We start from the raw sequence: 25,830 nt of genomic DNA on the forward strand, positions 1-25,830 counted from the left end.
CAGACAAGAGGAGTATCTTGTCCAAATGGCTAGTCTTGCCATATTGGAAATAAACTCCATAATGAGTTTCTTCAATGTCCATCTTCATCTTTCTTTCTGACGCAGGTGGTGTTGCCAGGAACAATTATGTCTCATTGTCAAGAAAAACCCTAAACCATTTTAGATGCCATATTCTGTAGGTCTTTGAAAGGTTTGAAGAATGCCTATCCATCTCAAATATATGTCTGTATATCTAGAAATACTAACTAACTTAACTATAAGTTCTAACTATCATAGGTAACTATCTATAATCTATACTACATTATACATTACATTTCTAACTGAGCTCAATAAACACAATACCTAAACAAGAGGAGAAATATACATATCACCTTATTGACCTTAAATTGTATCAATAAATGAAAATCTATTCCAAAACAAAGTATTCATATCTATACCATAATTCCCTTTTTATCTTTAAAAAGAACTGGCTGTGATTATTAACCATTTATACCCAAGTCCATTTAAATGAAAACAAACATTTATAAATATTTGGGAATTTGGGCGTCGTTCTTTCCAAACTACTTCCTGCTGATAGGGGGCACTGTCATGGGGGATCCTGAGAAGATGTAGAAATCTTGGCTGTAGTCTGCAAGGCTGCTTTGTTCAGCTATTTTGAATGTAGGATCACCTGGTCCTCTGTTTCAGGGGGTCTGGCTTGATCAAACCACACAAATCTGGAAGGAATCCACAGCTTTTTATTTTCTGTGGAAACAAAAATAGAAATCCTTTTCCCCAGTAACTTGTCCTTAAACTTAAATGTTGGAGTCAAAGCATTTTTAAAATATATAAATTTAATTAATCCAGCAGCATTTCCTTTATCAGTTGTTATTTTCTCAGCAGTCAAACAATGTAGAGACAACACAATAGCATACAATAACCAGATTCTCTCTGAGCTTTTCATCTTTACGTGCCTTTATTACTCTGTTTATTTTACTTTTATTTTTTTTTTTATTTTTTGACATAGGGTTTCACTGTGTAACTCTTATCTGTCCTGGAATTTACTCTGCATACCAGGTTTACTTTGCAAATCACAGAGATCTGCTTGCCTCTGTCTCCTGAGTGCTGGGATTAAAGGCGTGTGTTACAACACCCAGCTGTTCCCTCTGTCTTTTTAAAACCATGTTTTTTTTTTTTCAGGCCTATGTATTTTTTTTTTTTAAACACACTGTAAACTTTTAGCACCTTTTCTTAATGTGAATCTGTCTCTACTGTAAATCTTTATCTTTTTCTGGCCACAAGTCTTTTATCTGGTAAACAACAACATTGCTAAAATGAAAGTCATAGCTGTGTCAGCCGCGGTTTACCAAAGATGGTGGCGGGTATTTTACCGCCAGCATGGAAAGCTGTGCTCACCGCCTTGGTCTGCGCTGCCACCCAGAAAGCATGCTGCCGGCTTGGAGATGTGGTCACTGCCATCGCCATCTCTCATACACACCAATAAACTGTTAGCAGAGTTATTTAAAAGCTGTGCAGTTTTTTGCCGTTTATGCTGAGTCAGGAACCTTCCCTTAAAGGAGCCGCGCGAATATCTGCTTGTCTCTAGCAAGTCAGAGTCCAACCGAGAAAAATGCTGTTACCAAGAAACCTTGCTTATTTCTGTTCTTTTGTTTCTACAACCCTTTTTTAAGCTTTTGTTAAATTTTAAGTGGAAGTTCTTATTAACCACGTTGGGCGCCATTTGTAACAAGTACGGGTTTTTCTGCCTGCCGCCGCCCGGTCTTGTCCGGCAGCTGCGCCGCCAGCCCCAAATAATACACAGAGACTCTGTATTTGATATAATCCTGTTGGCCAGTTACTAGTTTCTTATTGGCTAGCTCTGCCTTAGTTATTAACCCATTTCTGCTGATCTATGTATTTCTCTTACCAGGGAGCCGGCGGCATACTGCTTTCTTCAGACTCTCCATCTTGACTCCTCCGTCCTCCTTCCTATTTCCTCCTTGTCTCCTAGTCCCTCCTATCTTCCTTTCTTATTGGCCAACAGTGCTTTATTATTAACCAGTATGAGAAACATATATACATAATGGCATCTCCCATCACCCACCTGCCTTCAGTCCACTCACAAACTGCCTTCTATTTTCCCTTCCCAGGGAGACCCGGGTGTCCCCCCCCCCCCCAAAGACCTCTGTTACCTAGGCTCTCTTGATCTGTGGATTTTAGCACAGTTGTCCTTTATTTTATAGCTAATATCCACTTATGAGTGAGGACATACCATGTTTCTATTTTCCAGTCTGGGTTACTTCATTCAGAGGTTGTACTTGTCTCACCTTCTAGAATTCATAGATGAGTAAAATAAGGCTCAAGAGACTTAACTCATTGCCACCAGTCCAAAGGCCCCTTCCAAGTCTGACAGACTTCATTACACTGGCCCAGGACATGTACATTCTGGAACATGTCCATTCACTCATTTTACAGTGAAATGCCACCACCTTGGGTAAATGACTGTTCCTCTGGAGCCACAATCCCTATAAAAACTGATTACCCTCTTTATAATGTAAATTAATGATTTTGTCAACCCTGTACTATGTCCCATGTTCTGTGAAACCCAGAACTCTGAGGTTTGCCTCAGTGTCTTTGCTGTGGGTCTCTGGCCTACAAAATGCCATAGATACATGTGGATGCTGCATGACACTTTAATGCCTATCCCCATCCCATTGGGAGAGTAGATGAGGGGTGGGCAGGTGTGGGAAGGCGGGTGAACCTAGAGAAGAAGACCCTAACATCCAAGAAGACTCAATGTGTGTCTGGGTAGTCCTAGGGTCTCTCTGCAAAGTGTCTCCTTGTACTTTGCTATTAGAAAACTATTCGACTAATGAGTCATTTGGTGGCTATGAATGTTACCTGGTCTTCCAGCTAGAAATGCCACCAATTAGATTTATCTGGGTCACAAAATTATTTCTTTAAAAGGCAAAGTAGGGCAGCCTACAACGAAAAGACACTTATTTTGGAGGTACACTGAATTTGGGATCTGCCCTGAGCCTCTGTATGGCTCAGCCCTCAGTACCGACGATTTCCTCATCTGTAAAACTGGAATAATGATGCCTAACAAACAGTGAGGCTGGGTCGGACAAAATGCAGTGTGAAGTATTCAGTCCAGTGTCTGGAACACAGGTGTTTCATGAAGGCATCTCTGGGTGTTGATCCAGTTTGAGTTTGGTAATTGCTGAACTGTCATCTCACCAGTCAAGCTGGGGCGGGGGCAGATTCCTAAACTCCAGAACTCCACATCAACATCTAGTCAGAGTCCCTAGCAGGCTAGAGGATGGCAGCAGATGGAGGGCAAGGACTCGCAGCTCCCTTCCTCGGCCCACGCCTACCCAGCCCGGAGCCTATACAGACTGCACAGCGACGCTTTAGGAGGCGGGGCCTACAGGGGTTAGGTGACGTCACTCAAGGAGGCGGGGCTGCGTCTATGGGTGGAGCCCCGAGATGGTCAGGGCCCGACTAAGTCCCCGGTTCCGCCTCCGGAGGGAGGCTGCGGAGGGGCCGACCGGAAGTTCTTCCGCCTCCGCCCGCCTCCGTGCTTACTACCTCGGCTCTGTCGACCCCGTGAGCGAGGTCGTGCCCCGGAAGTAAAGGGGCCATGTTGATGGGTGACCCCGAGAGAGGTACTGGGCCAGTGGAGACTCCTGAGGAGAGGTAGCGCGTGGCCCGCGGGTGAGTGAGGGAGCGAATCAGGGCGGCCGGGGATCGCCCTCTTGCGCTCGGGCCGGCCGGGGCTACCGGCTGCCTCCGGAGCCTCCAACCCTCGCCCCGCCCCAGACCGGGTTCATCAAGCCTGCCTGGCCCCGTGTCCCCGTCCCCGCCCTCCGGGAATTGTACCCCGGCCGGGCCTATAGTCGGTCACTCAGCGATCTTGTTCCAGCCCCTGCGTGACGCTCTCCTTCCAGCCCTCTGTTGTTTTTCTGCATCTCTTGCATCACCAGAGACCCTTAGGGCCGAGGGGAGCTGCTCTGCAGTTAAGGGAAAAAAGTGATGGTAGCTTGCCCAGTTTCGCGCAGGAAGTTAGAATCGGAGGCTATTGCTTCTGTCTCGGGGCCCAAAGTCCAGATCATTTTTCTTTTCTAGCCAAATACTTTCTTCACTCCTCAAAAACACATTTAAGTTCATAGAACGATCGTTTCTCCCACGTAGGGGTTTCGGGAGGATTCCTCCTTCCATTCCAGCATAGTTATGAGCCCGGTGTGCATTGGGCCCTGGCTGGGAAAGTTTGGCGAACACCGGAAGTGCTGCACACATGTAAGGCTCCCTCATTCCAGAGAGTTAGGGTCTGGATTGTTGTGGCAGGTGGGAAAATTACTTTCTTCTGGGAACGTTGTAAGTTACCCGTCGAACACCTTTAATTTCAGCTCTCATGGGGCAGAGGCAGGTGGATCTCAGTTCAAGGCCAGCTTAGTCTCCATAGTGAGTTCCAGGACAGCCAGAGCTCTGTAGAGGGACCCTGTCACAAAAAACAAACAAAAACCCAAGCTAACAAAAACAAAATCAAAACAAAAAACCTCAAAGGGGTGGAGGGATGGTTCTGTGGTTAAGAGCACTGGCTACTTTTCCAGAGAACCCGATTTCAATTCTCAGCACCTGCATGTTGGCTCACAACTACCTATAACTCCAGTGTCAGGGGATCTGACAACAGTTAGATTCTGAAGGCATCAGGTATACAGTGGTGTGCAGACAAGCATTCAAGCAAATACCATACATATAAGTAAAAAAATTAATTAATTAAAACAACAACAATGAAGAAAGCCTTTCAGGTAATGTCAGGATGCAGATATGGCTGAGTCCTTGTCTTTAACCACTCTAGGCCATACCTTCTGGAAGAGTTCCATTGCAGGGGCTTTGCAGGAGCACTTCTCAGAATAACCTTATATAGTAGGTATTCTCATGATGAGGAAGCTGATACTCGGTGGGGTTATGTACTTTTTACTAAGTGCTATGGTGATGGGATGGCACATCCAGGTCTCAGGCAGCCTACTTCTTCAGCCCTGGTGAGCCATAGCTGAGCTTTCCCAGGAGGGGCTGTTAAGAGGTAGGAGGAGTCTGATCCTATCTCTACCATGAAGTCCTTGGAAGTCACTCAATCTGGCATTAAGAACCCCTGACCCACACAGTGCTTCTGTGTTTTCTCTTTTGTTTAGAGTGTTACACTTAGTACTTGTCAGTCCCCCATGGCCACGTGGAGTCGAGAGGCGGTTCTGAGTCTATACCGGGCTCTGCTGCGCCAAGGCCGAGAGCTTCGCTACACTGATCGAGACTTCTACTTTGCTTCCATCCGCCGAGAATTCAGGAAAAATCAGAAACTTGAGGATTTACAGGCTCGGGAGAAGCAACTGGAGAAGGGCCTGGCCTTCCTCCATAGCAAACTTGGAGGACTTATTTAGGATCCTCCTTTTTTCTTTCTACACTAATTCCAAGAAGAGGACAAAGGTGCCTTCAGTAGACAGTTGTGGCTCCCCTACCCCACCTCACAGATGCATTAGGAAGCCTCAGGTAGGTAGACCCTTCTTCCTGGGGGTTTCTCTTTTTTTCTGATGCAAGAAGCTAGGAAAGGGCCGACCTTTATCATCAAAGTGTGTCTTTACTCTCTAAAACTCACTAGATAAAATAGACATGTCAATAGAAGTGGGTCCTATTATTGAGAAACATGGGCCTTGGGTTACAAGCTACACACCAAAACAGAACTGGCTTCATTTTATTTCATGAACTTTTTTTGTATATGAGAATATTAGACAAGATAGTGGTTGAAGTCATTAGCGTTCAGTTCCAAGCCATCTTGTCTACTCATTTTATATTGTATTGTATTGTATTCTTGAAACAGACATTTATCATTACTGCATAACTGGTGTAGCAATCATGATATGCAGTGTCTGCTTTCAAATCCTGATACGCTAACTAGTATCTGTGGGATACAAGACAAGTATCTGAGCCTTCCCAGGCCTTCATTTCATCATTTGAAATGGAAGTAATAGTACTTAATCTCTTTAGGTTTGGTGAGAATTGACCTAGACAGTGTACACACAGCATTGAAAAATGGTACTTGGCTGATGGAATGTTAGCCCTTTATTTTCTTAAATTTAAAGTTAGATTTGTTTATTATGAATGAGTATGGGAACATGTGCCATAGTATGTGTGTGGAGGTCATGTGCCATAGTATGTGTGTGGAGGTCATGAGACTTAGGAGAGTTGGTTCTCTCTATTTTGGGGGTCTTTCTTGGGTATTAAATGCTGGTCTTCAGGCTTGTCAGCAAATGTGTTTATCCATTGAGTCATCTCACTTGCCCTATTTATTCTTGGAGACATTGACATTAGGAAGTCCCACTGCAGCATAATAGCCATGTTTAATTCAGGAACCTTTTAGAGTTCCCTTTATATACCTAGGCTCTGGGGATAGAGAAGAAAGATAGGGTCCATTAAGACTAGGGCTGGAGACATGGTTCAGTGGTTATGAGCACTTGTTGTTTTTGCAGAAGATCTAGATTTGATTCCCAGCACCCAGAAGATGGCTAATAACCATCCATAACTCTAGTTCCAAAGGATCCAATGACCTCTTCTGACCTCCATAGGCACCAGGCATATACATGGGCCAGAGACATTATATTGCAAAGCAAATACACATACATAAAATAAATCTTAACAATAACAACAAACCAATATAAGGAGGAATTCAGTGGGAAATCCGTACTAGGTACTGTATAAAAAGCTTTGGAAGCCAGGTAGTAGTGAGTGGTATACACCTTTAGACTCAGCACTGGGGAGGCAGAGTCATTTGGGTCTCTGAGTTCAAGGTCAGCCAGAGCTGTTGTTACACAGAGAAACCCTGTTTCAAGAAACAAAACAAAACAAAACAAAAAACTAGGAGACAGGAATGAAAATTGTGTTGGTTACAGAAGAGACTTTTGAGGTCTGCCCCAAATGGGAAGCAGACACTTGGTGCAGTGGGAAGAGAATAAACAAGTGCCTGAACGTGGGAACTGTACTTTGTAGCTGGGAAACAAGTCTGTTAGAATGGTATAGGGAGTGTGATTGGAGTTGAAGTTGGGCCAGGGATGGAAGGACAGTAATTTTCCTGTTATGGAGCCAGTAGCTGACTGGGGTACTGTCCCAGCTTTCTAAGAAGGGAATGGTGGGAACATTTGTGTCTTGGAATGTGCCAGGGTAGTGAGGAAAATAATTGAGTGAGAGACATTAGAGGCAATGAATTTGGTCAGACTTGCAAACCTGGTACTCAGGAAGTTGAAGCCAGAGGACCACAAGTTCATAGTTAGCCAGGTCAGCTTGGGCTAGACAACAGATTATGTCTGGAAAAGCCTGGGACAGGTAGTAAATTTTTCAGCATGGGCTAAAAAACTGCCTTTGTCTGGAAGAAATGTCCAAACAAAACTCTCAAATGCCCTAGGGTTAGTTCATCGATTACAGTAGACACTTACTGTGTCAGACATTACATTCTTGTAGCAGTGAATGTGTCATGTGCTCCCATGAAGCTATAGTGGTTACAAGTCTAGTGCTTAGAGATGAGCTGTGAGGCAATGGCACAGGCTGTCTAGTGCTTAGAGATGAGCTGTGAGGCAATGGCACAGGCTGTCTAGTGCTTAGAGATGAGCTGTGAGGCAATGGCACAGGCTGCTTGGGATTCATGGATTGGTTCTCCTAGCAGCGTAAGCTCTGGATTCAAACTCTGGCTGCAAACTTTGCTAATGAGTAAGTAACTCTGGGCTAGTTACTGAACATGTACTTCAGTTTCTTCATCTTTAGAGATAAGAGCTAGGTATGAGCACACATGCCTGTGATCACAGCACTTAAAGAAGGCAGGAGGATTAGGAGTTCAAGGCCATTGTTGGCTGCATAGGGAGTTTGAGGCCAGTTTGGGTGACATGGCTCTAGGGAGGAACTCATGGTTGATACCCTGTAAGAAATAGTTTAAAACTTGCTTGAAGTGTTCACAGAATGTTATTCTTCCCAGCCTTCTGCCAGGTCTGTGTTTTCTTTCTTTTCTTTCTTTTTTTAAGCCATCTTAGGGGCTGGAGACATGGCTTAGCAGTTAAGAGTATTGGGTGCTCCTCCAAAGGACCTGAGTTCAATTCTCATTACCCACATGGCAGTTCACAACTGTCTTTAACTTCCCTTCCAGGTGAACTCATACAGACGTACATGTTATGTGTACTTTCCTGCCAGCCTGGTCCCAGAACCAAGTCCCAAAATAACACACAGAGACTATTAGTTATAAAGCTGTTGGCTGGTTACTAGCTTTTCTTATTGGCTAGCTCTGTCTTATATATTAACCCATAATCACTAATATATGTATTTCTACATGGTCTTATTTTACTGAGAACGCTAGTCTCAAGTCCTCTTCCTGAGATCACATCAAGACCCCACAATGTTACCCAGAATCCTCCACCTCTCCTAGTCCCACCTATCTTACTTTCCTATAGGCCAACATTGTTTTATTCATTAACCAATAACAGAAACATATTTACACAATGACATCTCCCTTCACATACTTGCAGGCAAATCCCCAATGCACATTAAATAAATAAGTCTTTAAAAACAAAACAAAAAAAATCCCAGACATCTTAGGTGGTTTAAGTGCGCAGATCAGTTGTATTATACAGGAGGTTTCCAGAACTTTATCTGGCTAATCTGAAACTGGACTGTTAGACATAGTGATCTTCCTTGATGTCTTGCTCATATCTTCTGGAGGTAGAAGGCAGCAGAGTTGGTAGATGCTGGAGGGAGAGTAACCTGAATAAGGGAGGTTTGGAATAAGGACCTGTCTCTCTGTTGGAGCTTGTGAATGTTCTCTTCCAGGTCATCAAAAGTCTATGATACCACAAAGTCCTAGGGTAGGGATGAAGAGTATTGAACTAGATTATCAGGGAAGCCTTCAGCAAGCCTGCTCTGCTTACCAATTCTGATCTCAGGCACAGGAGAGTTTCAGTGTGTTTTTGAGGCTGTTTGAGCTTTGTCTTAAGACATGCAGTGTAATTGGACAGTCTATTGCGGTCCTTCTGTCTGGTGGATGGAAATCTTGACATAATGACAGTGAGGTTTGTAGTGGATGAAGTACTTGCATTCAGTGTTACAACCAATGTTCTTCCTCACTACATACAGCCCTGTGATTTGGGCCATGAAGTGATCGTTATCCTCCGTTTATAGCTGAGCAGTTAGCTCAGGTCCAACGCAGGTACTCAGCCCTCAGAATTTCTGACCCTAAACCCATGTTGTACTGTTACTCTGTTCCCACCTTGATCCTTCAGTCATCAGCAGGGCCAAGGACTGACAGGCTTCAACTTGGAAGGAAGAGTTACCCTCTGGTCCTGCTGTTCATTTAAAGAATGGTTAGAGGGTTCTGCATCTAGTGCTTCTCCCTGTCATAAATCTAGTTGTCTGTCTGTCTGTCTGTACTATCTGTCATCTGTCTATCCTATCTATCTGTCTGTCTATCTGTCATCCATCTATCCATCTGTTTTTCCTTTTCTTTTTTTTTGAGACAGGGTTTCCCTGTATTGTTTTGGAGCCCATCGGTCATGGAACTCTCTGTAGACCAGGCTGGCCTTGAATCGCAGAGATCCGCCTGCCTCTGCCTCCCGAGTGCTGGGTTTAAAGGCGTGTGCCACCGGCCGGTTCCATCTGTTTTTTCTTTTTTGAGACAGGGTTTTTCTGTGTAGACCAGACTGGCCTCCAACTCAGAGATCTCTTCCCCTAAGAACTGGGATTAAAGGTGTGCGCCACCACTGGGCCTTATAAATCTCTTGTAAAGGTTTTTCTTAGAACAGAGGTCATTGTAAGTTTGTGGAAATGTGAGTGTCCTGTCTTTCCTGATCAGAATCCTCTGCCTCCACTGGGTTTCTGATACCCGTCTCTTTTACAGAGACAGCTGGAAGAGTGGTGAAGAGCTGTCTTACTTGATCCCGCATGGACATACTTGACTTGTTTAACCCTTGTTTGGCTTGCTTGCTCTGTGCATTGGAAGTAGGAATATATTTCAATTGACCAGATAATTTCTCATTATATCCCTGAACCTGCAGCTTTAATAGAAAGAAAAAGAAAAAGCCACAGTGTGAGTACAGTGAGGGAAAGAGTAGTTTTGTATCTGATAGTGAGACTTTTTTTTTTCAATGTGTCTTCTGTTGTGCTGGGGTTATAAACTTGTGTCACCATGCCTGCCTGTTTCTTAATCCTAACATTCCAAAGCAGTGGCTAGAGGGAAGACCCTATCTTCCTATCAACACCACATTGTAAAGGAGTAGGGAGGCTTATATTGTATGGTGGGATACTTTAGTACAAAAATAGGGTTGGTAGTGAACTTAATGTTTGTTATAGACTCAGGTCTGCTGAAAGATTTTTCTACAGCATACACTAGCATTTTTTTCCCTATGTATCCAGGTGAGTCATGGGACATGGTACCTCCCCTTTGGACTCTAGAGTATGCAGTCCTAGACTTTGCATGCAATAACCTTGATTGTGGTGCAGAGGTATAGAAAGGAATGGTCCTAGTTGGTGATGGCTGTGTTGTCTTCATTCTCAGGTGAGCAATGGCAGGTGCTGGTGAGCGCAAAGGCAAGAAGGATGACAATGGCATTGGCACTGCCATTGATTTTGTACTCTCCAATGCCCGGCTGGTGCTGGGTGTGGGTGGAGCAGCCATGTTGGGCATTGCCACCCTGGCGGTTAAGCGGGTAAGTTTATGCAGCCTGGTCACAGGATGGCAGGTGGTGAGTTGTCTCTACAAAGTGGGGCTCTTGTGAGGGAGACTCTGATACTTTAATAGGAGGATAACTTGCTCATCTGGCAGTCTGCTTCTAGGCTTCAGCCATAAAGAGTTCACTGGAGATGGAAAGAAATGTATACCAGCAAGTAAAACACAGCAACTAACCCAACTACCCTTCCTTCCCCGATGACCTGATTTAAAATACTAACCACACATATACTTTGTTTTCTTTTCTTACTCTTAAAACATTTATCTCTGTCTGCATACTTTGTGTTGAACTTCACCATCTGGGTAGACTGGACACACCTAGAAACTTAGAACAGTGCTTAGTGTGTTCTCTTACATACACACAGCCCTTTTAGTTTGTGAGTCCATATCAAGCTTCAGCCAACCAGATTGAAAATACTATTTTAAAAATTGCATTTGCAGGCTGCAGAGATGGCTCAGAAAAGCAGTCAGTGCTCCTCACCTCTGAGCCATCTCTCCAGCCCATTAATAAATCTTGAAACAAAATAAAACAAAATAAAAACAAAAAATACAAACCAAACCCCCCCCCCCCCGATGGTATATGTTTTTAAAAAATTGCATTTGCATGTCTATGTGTGGTGGTGCACATCTTTAATCCCAGTGCTCAGGAGGCAGAGTAAGGCTGGTCTCTGAGTTCCAGGACAGCCAGGGCTACACAGAGAAACTCTTCCTTGAAAAACAAACAAAAAAATTGTATTTACATTGAATAGGTGCAGAATTTTTTTAGGTCATTCTTTAAGCAATTAGGATAATTATATACTATTTACATTGTATTAGATAATATAAATAACAAAATGTAAAGTACATATAAAGCTGTGCATAGGTTATATGCAAGTACAATGACTTTTTAAAAAATATTTTATTGGTTTGTAATACTTGTATGCAGGTGTATAGTGGAGATCACAGGGCAACTTTGTGGAGTGGGTTTTTACCGTCTACCTTGCATTATTGGGGAGCAAGTGCCTTTACCCACTGGGTCCGTCTGTTTATGTGTCCCCTGCCCCCAATCCCTATTGTTTGTTTTGAGATAAGGTCTCATACTATAGATAGCCTGCCTATCTGGGAACTCACTATGGAGTCTTGAACTTCAAAGCTTCCTGCTTTTGCCTCCCAACCACTGAGAGTTTAGGCATGGATCACTATACTTAGCTACAGTTCCATATCATGTAGGGACCTGAGACATCTAAGGATTTTGGTATGCTTGGAGTGTCCTGGGACTAAACCTCTGGTGATACTGAGGAACAGCTGGTAACTACTTGTGGACTGAATAAACCAGTGTTAGGTAAGCACTCTGCTGCTGAACGACATTCCCAGCCCTTTCACGTGGACTATGCTTAAGGAAAATGTTGTATAGTCAGAAAATACTAAAACATCTTTGGTGATTGGAAGAAATGATTAAAAAGGGAAAACATGGTTTCAAGAGTCTGTAGAGTCTAGCCTCTCTAGGTAAAGGTGCTTGCTCTAAGCCAGAAAACCAGAGTTTGATCTTGGGGACCCACATGGTAGAAGGAAAGAATTGACTCCTGAAAATAATCCTGTACAATGTACACATGCTGTACAATATAAATATGTCAGATCTAGGAAAGGATTGTCTAATCTTGATGGTGTAAATATCTCCAGAAAGAAATACAATACATACTAACAGTTTTTTGTGGGTTTTAACATTGTGGATCTTGTAGCATTTAATATTTCCTGAGCTTTTCTGCATGGATCAGAATATTCCATAGTTTAGATTAAAACAAAATTATTTTTAAAAACGCTTTGGCTGAGGAGAAAGTGGGATGCCTGTCTTTGGATTGTACCATTCGTGGTATTGAATGGCCAGGATTGAATAACAAATGGTGGTTTGACCCTGAACAAGGAAATCCTATTTTAGGGAAAAAAAAGGTGGTCTGTTTATTATTTATTTATTTGTTTTGTTTTTGAGATGGTTTCTCTGTGTAGGGTAGCCTTGGCTGTCCTCTATTCACTCTGTAGAACAGGCTGGCTTTGAACTCAGAGATCTGCCTGCCTCTGCCTCCCAACTGCTGGAATTAAAGGTGAGCACCACCACCACCTGGCATGTATACCATAATTTAATACATACACCAGAATTCAGATCATAATGGCTAACAGTAATTTTGTTAGACAATCCTGATTTAAGTAAAATTGAATTGTAGTGAAGTGGGGAAAAATTGTCTGGGGATATAATTCACTGGTAGAGTGTTTATCCAGCATGCACAAGGACCTGGGTTCCATCCTTAGTACCACCATCAGCTAAAACAACAAAAAACTTGTTGAACTTAATAGGGCAGAGAGTTTGGGGGGGTGAGGAGTGTCAGGAAAGAGACAGAAGGAGGAGGGCTAGTATATGTCTTGGGTCCTTTCTGGTATTGCAGATGTATGATCGGGCAATCAGTGCCCCTACCAGCCCCACCCGCCTGAGCCATTCTGGGAAGAGGAGCTGGGAAGAGCCAAACTGGATGGGCTCCCCTCGACTGTTGAACAAGGACATGAAGACAGGCCTGAGCCGGTCTTTGCAGACTCTTCCCACAGACTCATCTGCCTTTGACACAGGTGAGAAACTCCTTGGACTTTCTGGGTTGTTTCTGGACTTAGAGTTACTGTGGGGAGGGAGACACTTCTCGGCACGGAATGTCATTCAACTTGCCCTTTGTGCCAAGTCCTTTTCCTTCCTGGGACTAGGACTTCTGTGGACTAAGCAAGCTTGGGCAGAGCTCACATGCCTCTCTCTCTTGCCTTGGCAGATACATTCTGCCAACCCCGGCCCAAACCATTGGCCAGGAGGGGCCAGGTAGACTTGAAGAAATCACGACTCCGCATGTCCCTGCAGGAGAAACTTCTTTCTTACTACCGGAACCGGGCAGCCATCCCTGCTGGAGAGCAGGCTCGGGCCAAGCAAGCTGCAGTGGACATATGTGCAGAACTCCGGAGCTTCCTGCGGGCCAAGCTGCCTGATATGCCACTTCGGGACATGTACTTGAGTGGCAGCCTCTATGATGATCTGCAGGTAACACAGTCCTTATGAAGGGTGGGGCTGGGCACAGAAGACACTTCTCAGTATTATGGTTGTTCAAGAAAGTCATTGTGGTGGGGCTGGACAGATGGCTCAGTGGTTAAGAGCACAGACTGCTCTTCCACAGATCCTGTGTTCAATTCCCTGCAACCACATGATGGCTCACAACCATCTGTAATGAGATCTGGTACCCTGCAGGCATACATGCAGGCAGAACACTGCATATATAATAAATAAATCTTTATAACAAAAAGAAAAGAAAGTCTTTGTGTCTGAGGCTCAACTGGAAAGTCCCTTGCTTGTAAATGCTGTTCCACAGCAATATCTATTTCTTTGCTCCATCCTTTCTCACTTTTTTAGGTTATACTTAATACTTTTTATGAAGCTGTAGGGGTTGGGAATGTGACTCAGTTGATATAGCCTAGTTGTATTATGCCCTGGGTTCATTGCATAAAATAGGCATAGGGACACAGACCTGTCATTTCAGCACTTAAGAGGCATAAAGATCAGAAGGTTAGTAGTTTGAGGCCAGCCTGGGTTATATGATACCCCACCTCAAAATAATAAGTAAGTAAATAAAAGCCCAAGGCATGGTAGCTGAGAAGAAACCTTATCTTTTATTGTATTCTTGTCCCATGTGCTAATTGAATCATTGGTTTCTATTACTGTTGGCAAGTGCAAGATGTTAGGACCTATGTTGTAGGTAGCATATATTTAAAACCTTTTTAAATTGTTGGGTCACTGAGATGACTCAGCAGATAAAGATGCTTGCCACCAAACCTGACGACCTGAGTTCAGTCCCTGAATCCTACATGGTGGAAGGAGAGAACTGACTCCTATGAGTTATCTCTGACCTCCTCATGCCATGATACATCATGTGTGCACTTGTACATACAAACAACTGTAATAAAAAATTGAAAACAAAACCAACCCTTTTTAATTCTGTTCTGGCAGGTGGTGACAGCTGACCACATCCAACTCATTGTCCCCCTTGTGCTGGAGCAGAACCTGTGGTCGTGCATACCTGGCGAGGACACCATCATGAATGTCCCTGGATTCTTTCTGGTCCGTCGTGAGAACCCAGAGTACTTTCCTCGTGGTAGCAGTTATTGGGACCGCTGTGTTGTAGGTGGCTACCTCTCCCCAAAGACAGTGGCAGACACATTTGAGAAGGTAGTGGCAGGCTCTATCAACTGGCCAGCCATAGGGTCCCTCTTGGACTATGTGATCAGACCAGCACCACCCCCAGAGGCCCTGACACTAGAAGTGCAGTATGAGAGGGACAAACATCTTGTCATTGACTTCCTGCCATCAGTGACTCTTGGTGACACTGTCTTGGTGGCCAGACCACACCGATTAGCTCAGTATGACAACATGTGGCGGCTGAGCTTGCGTCCTGCTGAGACGGCACGCTTACGGGCTTTGGACCAGGCTGACTCGGGGTGCCGATCTCTGTGCCTCAAAATCCTCAAGGCCATATGCAAGTCCACTCCAGCTCTGGGCCACCTCACTGCCAGTCAGCTAACCAATGTCATACTCCACTTGGCCCAGGAGGAGGCTGACTGGTCTCCAGACATGCTGGCTGACCGCTTCCTGCAAGCCCTGAGGGGACTCATCAGCTACTTGGAGGCTGGAGTCTTGCCCAGTGCCCTAAACCCCAAGGTGAACCTATTTGCAGAGCTCACTCCTCAAGAAATAGACGAATTGGGATATACTCTCTACTCCTCGTTGTCTGAGCCGGAGGTGCTGCTGCAGACGTAGGGCAGGTGAAGGCCGGAGTGGGCGTCGGGTGATCAGACCCAGAGTCTCCGTTAGAAACACTTGGCTACATGGTTAGTCCCTCACAGGGTCCCTAGGTGCCTCCTGTTTGCTGGTCATTGTTCACTTCGTGCTGATTAGAATGACATCCCTTTGGTTTTCCTACCCATCCCTATTTTTGTTACCAAATACTGTGCTCCCTATTGCTGCCTTGCTCTAAGCTGGTTTTTCTGGAACGAACAGAGAGAAGGTGGAGTGTTGGCCTCAAACTGTTGGGTGTTATGTTTTTTTGCCCAAAATTTCTTGCTCTTCTGTCTGCTCTGCACTGTTCTGCCCTTTGGCCTCTTATTCTCTATCTTCTCTGTCTTTCCCTTTCTTGGTCACACCTGGAGCCCCTGGAGCACATTTGCCTAATGAAGATGTCGCCTGTGGTCTGTCACAGAAGAACTGATTACATGTTTTCAAGCAGCGTTCTGCCGAGTGATGAGACAGTATTTAGATTCCTGGGGGGAGGTTGGCAAAGAGTCTCTGCCTTGGCAAATCAGCCTTTGACTCTGGTTCCTGGAAAGCAAGCTCCCTTTCCCTCCCCTCTCCTCCTCCTTGCAATTCCTGTGCTAAGACTTTTTCACCTGGGGCTGGTGCACTGACCCATATAAGAGTAGCTGGTGCAGTTATTTTATTGCACATTGCGCTTCTTTATGGCTGTCAGTGAGAGCACAGGGGGAGGGGGTTCTGTGTTCCCACTGTCTATTTCTGTCTGTCGTTACTAAAGTCACTGACAGGGAAGGCTTGAGGGCTTCACAGGTAGCACCTCCAAGGATGCTGCTTTCCTTTATTGCCAACAGAAGAAGGCCTTGCTTTAGCAGTAGAGGTCAAGGGAAGATACTAGGTGGCTAAGTGCCAGTAAAACCCGGTGACCATGTTTTCTTCTTGACAGGCTCTACCTTTCTTAAATGTTGCCTTAGAGCAAGAATACACCCAGGGCCAATACCTCCTACCTAACCCTGTCTTCAATGACCTGAGAGTGTTTGCTGAGCAGTATAGGTACCTTCACAGGCCAGAGGGGACGTGAACATGTCAACCCTTGTCTCTTGCCTGTCTCCTGGGGAGATTGGTGCTACTTAAGAAGAGAATACATAGATAAGACACACAGGAAAGAGTTGGGGCTTCCCACATTGCTGCTAAGACTGATATTTATGGCTATGTAATTGTATCCTCTGCGTTGGGGAAGGGAGGTGTTTAGTATGTCATGTCAGTGTGTCTTTTTCTTCTGTTCATGACAAGAGTCAGCCTGGTTCAAAACCTGTAACTCTGGTTCTGATTTGTTCATCTAGCATTTTGTTCTTCCATCAAGTCTTTCTGTTTTCTCTACTCTTGCTACCTCTCCATCAGTGTGATTCTGGTGACACATTCTGCAGCTGTGTTGGCCCTTCTTAATGAGGGTGACATGAAGTGATTATAAATAGCACTGACCCTGAAGCAACCCACTTGAAATTAGGGTAGCAATAGATACCTGCCTTTTTTTTTTTTTTAACCCCTCCTCCTCCCATAGGTTAAGTGGTTGAACCAGGCTATTTTTCTGCCTTTTTGCTCTTCTCTCATATATATGTAAAGACTCCTTCAGGAATTTCTTTTTGATTTGTGTAAGATAGTATGAGAAACTTGAAAGAGATAAAGCCAAGAACCTTAACTGAAACATGACCTCCTGGCTGTTTATAATGATGAGATGGGAGGTGAAGACATGTGTTGTCTAGGTTGGACTGAGTAGATATAGAAGGGATGTCTTGAGGGGTTCAAGGTTCTAGCTGGTGTCTGTTGGGGGAGGTGGTTGGTAGCCTGCTGCAAAACCAGATTTTGTTTAGATAGATTTGGATTTCCTGTCATAAGTATTATAAGACTTTTCCAAACTCATCTCTGAACTGATTCCATTTAAGATACTGGAGAGAGTGCAAAATGAAACACTAAAACTTGAAGATGCTCCAGTTTTTAAATGTCCCAAGTAATCACAGCCATATATCATTATGAATTTAGGAAAAAGAATGAATTTATCTCCTGTCTTTAGGAGCAGCTTTGACTATGGACTGTGCTTTGCAAAAATCAAAATCTTCACTTGACCATCTTACAAGCAGGAGCCTCTCAGAAGTCCTTAGAACAAGGAGAAGTGGGAACAGTTCTGTCCTGTGGGTTTGTTGATTAGCTGGGTAGGCCTTCCTCTTTGCTGAGAGGTGGCCAAATGCTCTGGGATGCTTGGATGGAAGAAAATAATCTGTCCCTCCTCTCTAACACTTGTTGAAAAAGCCAGTGGCTGTGCCACTGCTCTGCTTTTCTCTTGAGTAGCTCCCAAACTACATACTCAACTTCATACCTAAAACTGTACTCATTACCCTAATACCAAGCAAGTCCCAGGTTTATTTTGGTTCTTTGTTGCCCTTTCTCAAAAACAGAATTCAGGATAGCAGTATTTTTCTTCATATTAACAATTGAGACTTTTTTTAAAAAATAAAGATGGAAAAACTGTTGGAGACCCATTATCTCCTCCAGTGTGGCCCTGGATGATTTTAGTCCACTGCAATCCTCCAAAGAGCTCAGGTGGTTAAGGTGAAACAGCTTCAGGAACAAGGGCCCTGAGAGCAGGGGTGCTCCATGTGTTCAGAGCCTTCTGCCAAGGTATACTTCCTTAGGATTACAACTTGATAGGACTGAGAGGATCTGCTATAATTCTAGCTTGTTTTACTTAAAGCTCAAGGTTAAGGTAAATGATGAAGCAATGGGGACTAGAGTTGACCCTTTCACCAGGCTGGGAGGTTGTAAGCCTCTTAGACTTACAAATGGCCAAAATACCAGGATTGTAGGTTCAGTATTTTACTACAGACTTGGGGGTGAGATGGGTGTTAAGTTTTACTTTGATCATCTTCTAGTCTTTAAACTCTTGGTCTCTGAGGCCAAGTCCACAACTTGCCTTCTTCCCTGCCCTTCCAGGGTGGCCAGTGTGTTAAGCTGGTAGAATGGAATCAGTCACCAACCTTTGTGTCTTGTCTTGGCTGGGTCCATATAGGATCAGCTTAGCTTTGAGGCCCAGAGAACTTTATTCCTTTTTCTCCTTGAAGGAGGAAACTCAACTGGGAAAAACAGCATCTTCTGCAGCATGGGAAGAAGAAAATAAAAATCTCCTTTCCAACAACTGATGTGTGTATGTGGTATGAAGTATTTTCTTTACATGGGTGAAGGTCTGTTTTCAGTTTAAAGCATTTGCATTACATCTCTGTAGTAGAATGGGGGAAAAGAAGCCACCAGACATTTTCCTGTGACCTCTATAGTGTCAAATCAGGGTTAGTGTTTCTTAACCTTTTGCATGACTTTGTCAGGAGCCTTCCTAGAGCAAAGGAAGACATAGTTAACCCTTTTGGTGCCTTTTTATGTAAGGAAAACACAATTTTTGCATGTCTACATATGCACTGGAGATTTCTTTGGGGATAAGAAACACCCCATTATGTAGGGCTTGTGCATTCTCGTTATATTTTTTATTTTGTTTATTGAGACAGTGTTTTACTTTATAGCCTTGGCTGTCCTGAAACTCCCTCTGCCTCTGCTCCCTGAGTGCTGGGATTAAAGATGGGGCACCACCACCATCTGGCTTTTTAATGAGTTAAAATTCTTTTTTCTTCTAATTTTTAAAAGAATTTTATTTTGTGTGTATGGGTGCCTTGCCTGAATGTATGCAAGTGTAGCACATGCATGTGCCTAGTGACTAGAGAGGTCAGAAAAGGGCTTCAGATTCCCTGAAAATGGAGTTGGGGATGTTTGTGAGCCACCATGTGGTGTTGGGTCTGAACCTGGGTCCTCTGGAAGAGCAGCTAGCTGCTCTTAGCTGGAGCCACCTCTCCAGCTCTGAATTCTGGTTGTTTATGGTTGGCTTTGTCTCAGTCAATAGTAAAACATCCTCTGAGGAAGCAGGATGAATCATGGAGTAGGGACTTGGGAATTAGGTCAGGGTCAGAGTTCTGAGTTTTAATAATAATAGCAATCAAAATGACTTACCCCTCTCCCCCCCTCAAGTATCTCAGGTTGGCCTCAACCATGATGTAGTCAAGGATGACCTTGAATTATCGTACCCTGGAGGCCTTTTGAGTGCTAAGATTGTGTGCTTGCAAGTAATTATCGAGCAGTTAAGTGGTAGGCCCTGTGCCAGTTGCTTTACTTCTTTCTTAGTACTAGAGACAACTTCAAACTGGCTCAGTGGATGTCACTTTAGCTAAATGCCCCCAAATGACTGAGCTAGCCCTAGTAGAAGAGCTAATCGTATGAGTCACTTCAACAGAAGTGGAACTCAAGGGGCTGGAGTGTGGAAGAGGGACTCTCAGCACTCACAAAACAGCACCTTTATGGAGGGTTGGCTTCATAACTTATCACGTGTCAGGCGGCTGCTCACACATCTGGATGACTTCTTGGAAAGGTTATGCCTGAAAATTAGACTTAGGAGTTATTCAGAACTACCCTGGGGCTTGCGAGTCAGTTGAACAAAACATGATCTTAAGGCAACTGGCTATATAAACCAGCACCACGCACCCCTATGATGTCAGAACGGAAATGTTTAGCCTAGAACTGAGGTTAGGCATTTTTTCCCAGTACAGAGTTCAGAGGAAAGATGTAGGGCTAGAGGAACCGGAATATCCTCCCAATGAGGGTCCAACTTGTGCCCCTGATCTGTCCCTCCCTCAAAGGGCGGTCCCTGGATTTATCAGGAGGCTGAAGGCTCGGACCAGGTAATTCCGAAGGGCCTCTACAGGTTGGAAACCTGCCCTTTCGGTCCTGAGAACACTACAGGGAAGGAGGGCTTCCAGAGCAAGGGTCAAGTCTGGGGAACTGTTTGCTGCGTGCAGGAGTGATGCATAAGACAGACAAACACGATAGCAGGGTCGCCCCTGGCAAGAACCGGAAGGTTGACAGCTCGGCCGCAAGAACCTGTGGTGACTCCACCCTTCCCGCACAGACAGACCCTAGAGCGCCTATAGACTCACGTTCGGAGCCAATAGGGACTTGAGGTTTACATGACTCGCCACGCTTGGGCCAATCAGCTCGACGCGGGCTCCATCGGCGTCTCGCGTGATAATCAGGCAGTTTAGGCTTTGACCACAATAGTTTTGGCGAAATGCTTCTCCCCGCCCAGTGAGCTAACACCGGAAGTTCGGCGTGGAGAGATCCCTCCGCGGCGACACGTGACTTTGGTTAACCGTAAACCTGTAAAGCAGTGTACATTTCTCCTTTCCTGGGGCCTTCAAAATAATCTCTTAACTTCACAGCTACTCTCCGAGTAGTGGAGAAAGGTTGGGGAGGGCCAGGACGTCGATGGGACGCAGATGGGTGGGACCGCGGCAGGGTCACGTGATCACGGCGGGAGGATGCGCGGGGTGCTGCGTCTCTAGCACAGCATATAAGAGGCGTGTGCAGGGCGTGCCGCCGCCATTTCTGCTTGCTTTCCAATAGATAAGGACCTGTATGCTGTTGCCTCTGTCTTCCCCTCCCGCAGGGTTTGCGGCCACCATGGCGTATTAAAGGCAGTAGTGCCTGCGGCAGCGTTGGCCTTTGCAGCGGCGGCAGCAGCACCAGGCTCTGCAGCGGCAGCCCCCACCGGCTTAAGCCATGGCGTGAGTACTGGGCCTGTTGCGCAGGGCGTGTGCTTTGCTGGGGCTGGGTGCGGCCGTGCCGCGTTGACCATACGCGGCTTTACGAGCGACCGGACGCGTCGGCCTTGTTTGCGTGGCCCCGACGCCGGCCCTCGCAGGCGAGGGCTAGGGTGGAGTGGAGAAGCACTGCCTTCAACGCTACTGCTTCCCTTTGGTAGTCTGGTAGCTCAACAACTGCGAGCTCGCCAGCGTTCCGGTGACAAAACTGCGAACGTGGCGCGGCCAAGATGGCGGCGGGGCGGGCGTGTGAGTCACAGGGGCGGGGTACGACGGTCATGGCCGTATTAGGAGGCGACGCCAAGCTGCTTCCTCTGGGTGGCCGGTGAAGCAAGGCTGAGCCTCCATCTTGTGCAACCTGAGCCGGTGGCTGGGGAGGCTTACACAATGGCCTTGGGTCCACGTGCTCCTCATTCACAGGCTTCTGGGATTTGGCCATCCTACATTTTAGATAGGAAGATGATGAGACTTGCATTTGGATTCTTATGCAGGCTCTTCACGGAATCCAGCAGCAGCGTTGCTGTAACGGACAAAGACACCTTCGATTTAAGCACATTACTCGATTCCAGCAAAACCTTACAACATGACCGAGATGAGCTTCCTGAACAGCGAAGTGTTGGCGGGGGACTTGATGTCCCCCTTCGACCAGTCGGGTTTGGGGGCTGAAGAAAGCCTAGGTCTCTTAGATGACTACCTGGAGGTGGCCAAGCACTTCAAACCTCATGGGTTCTCCAGCGACAAGGCTAAGGCAGGCTCCTCCGAATGGCTGGCTGTGGATGGGTTGGTCAGTGCCTCAGACACCGGCAAGGGTGAGTAGGCCACTTGTTCCAGGATGCTCTTTTAATGTGGGTCTGGTGTTAAGAGCCATTCACTCTTGATTTCATTTTTTTTTTTTTTTTTTTTTTTTTGCAGAGGATGCATTCTCCGGGACAGATTGGATGTTGGAGAAAATGGATCTTAAAGAGTTTGACTTTGATGCTCTGTTTCGAATGGATGACCTGGATACCATGCCAGATGAGCTTTTGGCCACGTTGGATGACACATGTGATCTTTTTGCCCCTCTAGTCCAAGAGACTAACAAGGAGCCCATGACAGTGAACCCAATTGGCCATCTCCCAGAAAGTACAACAAAAATCGACCAGGTTGCCCCTTTTGCATTCTTGCAACCTTTTCCCTGTTCCCCAGGGGTCCTGTCTTCCACTCCAGATCATTCCTTCAGTTTAGAGCTAGGCAGTGAAGTTGATATCTCTGAAGGAGATAGGAAGCCTGACTCTGCTGCTTATATTACTCTAATTCCTCAGTGTGTAAAGGATGAAGACACCCCCTCAGATAATGACAGTGGCATCTGTATGAGCCCTGAGTCCTACCTGGGTTCTCCCCAGCATAGCCCCTCCACCTCCAGGGGATCACCAAGCAGTCTGCCCTCTCCAGGTGTTCCCTGTGGGTCACCAAGACCCAAACCTTATGACCCCCCTGGGGTTACTTTAACAGCTAAAGTAAAATTTGAAAAGTTAGATAAGAAGCTAAAAAAAATGGAGCAAAACAAGACAGCAGCCACTAGATACCGCCAGAAGAAGCGGGCTGAGCAGGAAGCACTCACAGGCGAGTGTAAAGAGCTAGAGAAGAAGAATGAAGCTCTTAAAGAGAAGGCAGATTCTCTTGCCAAAGAGATCCAGTATCTAAAAGATTTGATAGAGGAGGTCCGTAAGGCAAGGGGGAAGAAGAGAGTTCCCTAGTTAGGGTAGTGCTTTGTGATTGTACATAGTCTTGTGATGAAGCTGTGTTTGCTGTAATAAATTATTTTGTAGTGAAGTACCAATGCAGGTTTGCTGTGGTGTTTCTGACTTCTGTTGAGTGGCAGGTGTGTAGCTGACTGAGCTGTTTAGGTAATGAGGAAAGGTATAATGCCTGCTAGCTATTCTGAGGGAAACCACCTGAACTCCATCTGTTCATAATTGGCTTTGTGCCAGACACCTGCCATGTAGGCACCCGATAACGTGGTGTATGTACTTAAGCACACAAGCCGATTAGATTTCTGCCCTGTTGAGGGCAGAAAAGCCAATTACTGAGGGCTAGACTGAGAAGCAGTTCAGCTGGGTAATGTCAAGGGGCTGGTGTGATTAAGCAATGGGTGGACACTGTCTACAGGGTAGGAAATTTGCACATAAGAATTAACCCAGCACTTGGAAAGCAGAGGCAGGTGGATCTGAGGACAGCAAAACTACACCTAGATACCCTGTTGCTGGGGTGGTGGTGAAGGGAAGAATTGGCAGGAAGCTGAGATGGGATGCCCTGCACTCCAGGGTAGTAAATCCACCTGTAAAGCAGATTAAGGCCTTCAGGGTTAGTGGTTTCCCTAACCAGCCTTCCCAGTGCCAACAGGTTCACCTGAGTTCTAGCTGTTGGAATGTAGTCCTTTGGATATGATCTAGGCTGAGAGCTGGAATTCCTAAACATGGGCCTCCCAGCCTCACACTAAGGGCCCACCCACATGTAGTCTTTGGCCAAGAGTGGAGAAAGCTATAAAAAACACTGGCTTTGTTTTTATTTTGAGCTGTGACCTTGAGTCTTTCCCTGTATTTCTGTTCCATGGCCATTATGTTAGGCTTCTTTAAAGATCCACCCCGATTCCCCACTCCCATCTGAACAGCTAAACTCAACAGCTACATGAGATTTTTCAGAGTGGTATGAACTTGGCCATGTGTATTTGTACTGATAAATTCTAAATTCTATACTGTTATTTAAACAGATGTCACAAATGTCCTGGTTATTTGATTTTCAGTTACTTGGTATCTTGCTTTTGGATGAAGGAAGCAGGAGCAGCAGGCAGGCCTTTTGGCTTACCCTTTTTATGCTGGCAGAAGCTGGACTATCTTGGCCAGTGTGGTGGTGAATGTAGGGTTTAGAGAAAGAAAAGCCCAGGAAGAGTAAGTCTGCAGTGAGATCCAAGTGCTGAGCACCTCCCCAGGCCATAGTGGATGTCGAGTAAATGCTCAAAGGGGACTTCAAAGACAGGCCAGCTGAGGCTGAGGAAATCTCCCCAGTGCAGACTGCTGGCTCTCCTGACTAGGCCTTTAAGAATGGGGAAACTATGAAAAGGGAGAGCACCCCAGCCCACCTATCCTGAACCTGATCAGCTCCAGTTGGGCCTGGGACTCAGGTCTCCCCAACCAAGTCAGACCACTCTGACTAGTGTCTTGGTGGCTGACCCTGTGAATCCCTAAAATCAGTGCATAGCAGTCCTGATCTATCCAGCAGTGTGAATGGCCGAGGCCACAGCAGGAGTCACAGGAAGCATGAGGGATGAGAGTAGACTAGATCAGCAAACTTAAACTGGCCCAAATGTTCCTGGTAGCCTTTGCAGCCTTAGCTGGAGTAGGCTCCTTTGGTTTGAATGTAACAACTGGTATCCTCTTATTGGGACACTGGTTGGTAGGGCTAAAGATAATGGTTACAACTCCATTCTTAGCAGCAGGTCAAGGACTTAATACCAAGAAAGGTACAGGATCTCTGTTGGCATCCTTGACCATGTGACCAAAGTGTGTGCACCCCAGGAAGGGGCTTTAGAGCCCTCTACAAGAGTAAGTACTGAATTGTTGGTAAGTGGCTGATTTAAGGTGGAGGAAATGAGTCCCCAAGGCCACCTGGATTTGTAAAACCCAGCAAGCTGGAAGAAAGGGTGGAGGGTTTGAAAACCAGCAGCCATCTCCCTTTGAACAGCCCACTTAGAGGGCCCAGAGTTCCCAATCACTAGCTTATAGTCACAGCACCCACCCTCCCTCCTGTTCCTGCTTGCTCTGACCTGGATGAATGGCCATGCTTCCCATCAGGCAGAGTCCACTCTTTACTTGCTATAGGTAGTTCTGTGTCCCCAAGCTAAGATGCAACACTGTTTAAAGGCAAAGGAGAGATGCCTATAGTGGGGGGAAGTAGACCCTGTTCTCTTACTGAGGACAAAGTCCAACCACTGTCTTACAGGGGCTCATCAATACCCTTCTGCTACTAGAAGCTCTGGGATGTGCCCGGGTTCAGGAGTCCCATGACTTGATGAACCCTTGGGCTGAAAATGCAAAGACAGGCTCTGGGGAGAAGATGGTGGTTTGAAGGACATCAGTTTTCTCCTTAGGGTTCCATCTAGCTCCATTAGAGGGTGTCCTGGTTTCAGTGACAGGTCATCTCTTCTCCACTGGAGAGTAGCTGTTTGTGCCCTTCTTTCCATAGTGTTATTCCATGTGACCTTTGCCACCTATGTCTGGCACTGCGTTTCCTAGAAAGGGTACAGTTTGCCATGAGGTGGCACAACCATGGCTTTCACTGCTGTCCTTGGCTGGGGTACAGACTTAAATGTCAGTGTTTGCTTAGGATGACTCCTGAAACCCTGACTTATGCCCCTATCCCATGCACCATAAGTACCTAGCTGGCTTTTCGCTCTCTACTGGTATCATAGCAGACCCCAAGCTACAGGAGGGCTGAGGCAGCTCCACTCTACACTCCTAGACCTACAGTGCTCTGTTTCTCTTTTAGACAGATTCAATCTCATGAAGCCGCAACACTAGCAGCTAGTAGCCATGCCCAGAGAGGAGGGCATTGCTGGTTGAAGGCTT

At 45.7% G+C, this 25,830-nt stretch overlaps 2 protein-coding genes across 3 annotated transcripts; both read left to right on the forward strand.

The window, feature by feature from the left end:
• Positions 1-5,376: 5,376 nt before the first annotated feature.
• Mief1 (mitochondrial elongation factor 1) lies at positions 5,377-18,726 on the forward strand. Of its 2 annotated transcripts, XM_051189411.1 has the most exons (5): positions 5,377-5,526; positions 10,562-10,712; positions 13,150-13,327; positions 13,519-13,781; positions 14,742-18,726. In XM_051189411.1, exons 2-5 carry the CDS (start codon positions 10,569-10,571, stop codon positions 15,546-15,548), a joined length of 1,392 nt encoding a protein of 463 aa, XP_051045368.1. In that variant the 5' UTR covers positions 5,377-5,526; positions 10,562-10,568; the 3' UTR covers positions 15,549-18,726. The 2 variants fall into 2 exon arrangements, with proteins under 2 accessions (XP_051045368.1, XP_051045369.1); XM_051189412.1 differs by lacking the exon at positions 10,562-10,712 and having other exon boundaries at positions 5,383-5,526.
• A 2,274-nt stretch (positions 18,727-21,000) lies between these two features.
• Positions 21,001-23,041, forward strand: Atf4 (activating transcription factor 4). Its single transcript, XM_051189413.1, has 3 exons — positions 21,001-21,190; positions 21,718-22,035; positions 22,139-23,041. Exons 2-3 carry the CDS (start codon positions 21,810-21,812, stop codon positions 22,960-22,962), a joined length of 1,050 nt encoding a protein of 349 aa, XP_051045370.1. The 5' UTR covers positions 21,001-21,190; positions 21,718-21,809; the 3' UTR covers positions 22,963-23,041.
• Positions 23,042-25,830: the final 2,789 nt, after the last annotated feature.

This window comes from Phodopus roborovskii, unplaced genomic scaffold (assembly GCF_943737965.1).
Source record: "Phodopus roborovskii unplaced genomic scaffold, PHOROB, whole genome shotgun sequence".
Lineage (NCBI taxonomy): Eukaryota > Metazoa > Chordata > Mammalia > Rodentia > Cricetidae > Phodopus > Phodopus roborovskii.

Coding starts and splice junctions, on each gene's coding strand:
- Mief1 (XM_051189411.1), top strand. CDS start 10,569: ATGGCAGGTGCTGGTGAGCGCAAAGGCAAGAAGGATGACAATGGCATT. Junction 10,713..13,149: donor CCACCCTGGCGGTTAAGCGG/GTAAGTTTATGC, acceptor CTGGTATTGCAG/ATGTATGATCGGGCAATCAG. Junction 13,782..14,741: donor GCCTCTATGATGATCTGCAG/GTAACACAGTCC, acceptor CTGTTCTGGCAG/GTGGTGACAGCTGACCACAT.
- Atf4 (XM_051189413.1), top strand. CDS start 21,810: ATGACCGAGATGAGCTTCCTGAACAGCGAAGTGTTGGCGGGGGACTTG. Junction 22,036..22,138: donor TGCCTCAGACACCGGCAAGG/GTGAGTAGGCCA, acceptor TTTTTTTTGCAG/AGGATGCATTCTCCGGGACA.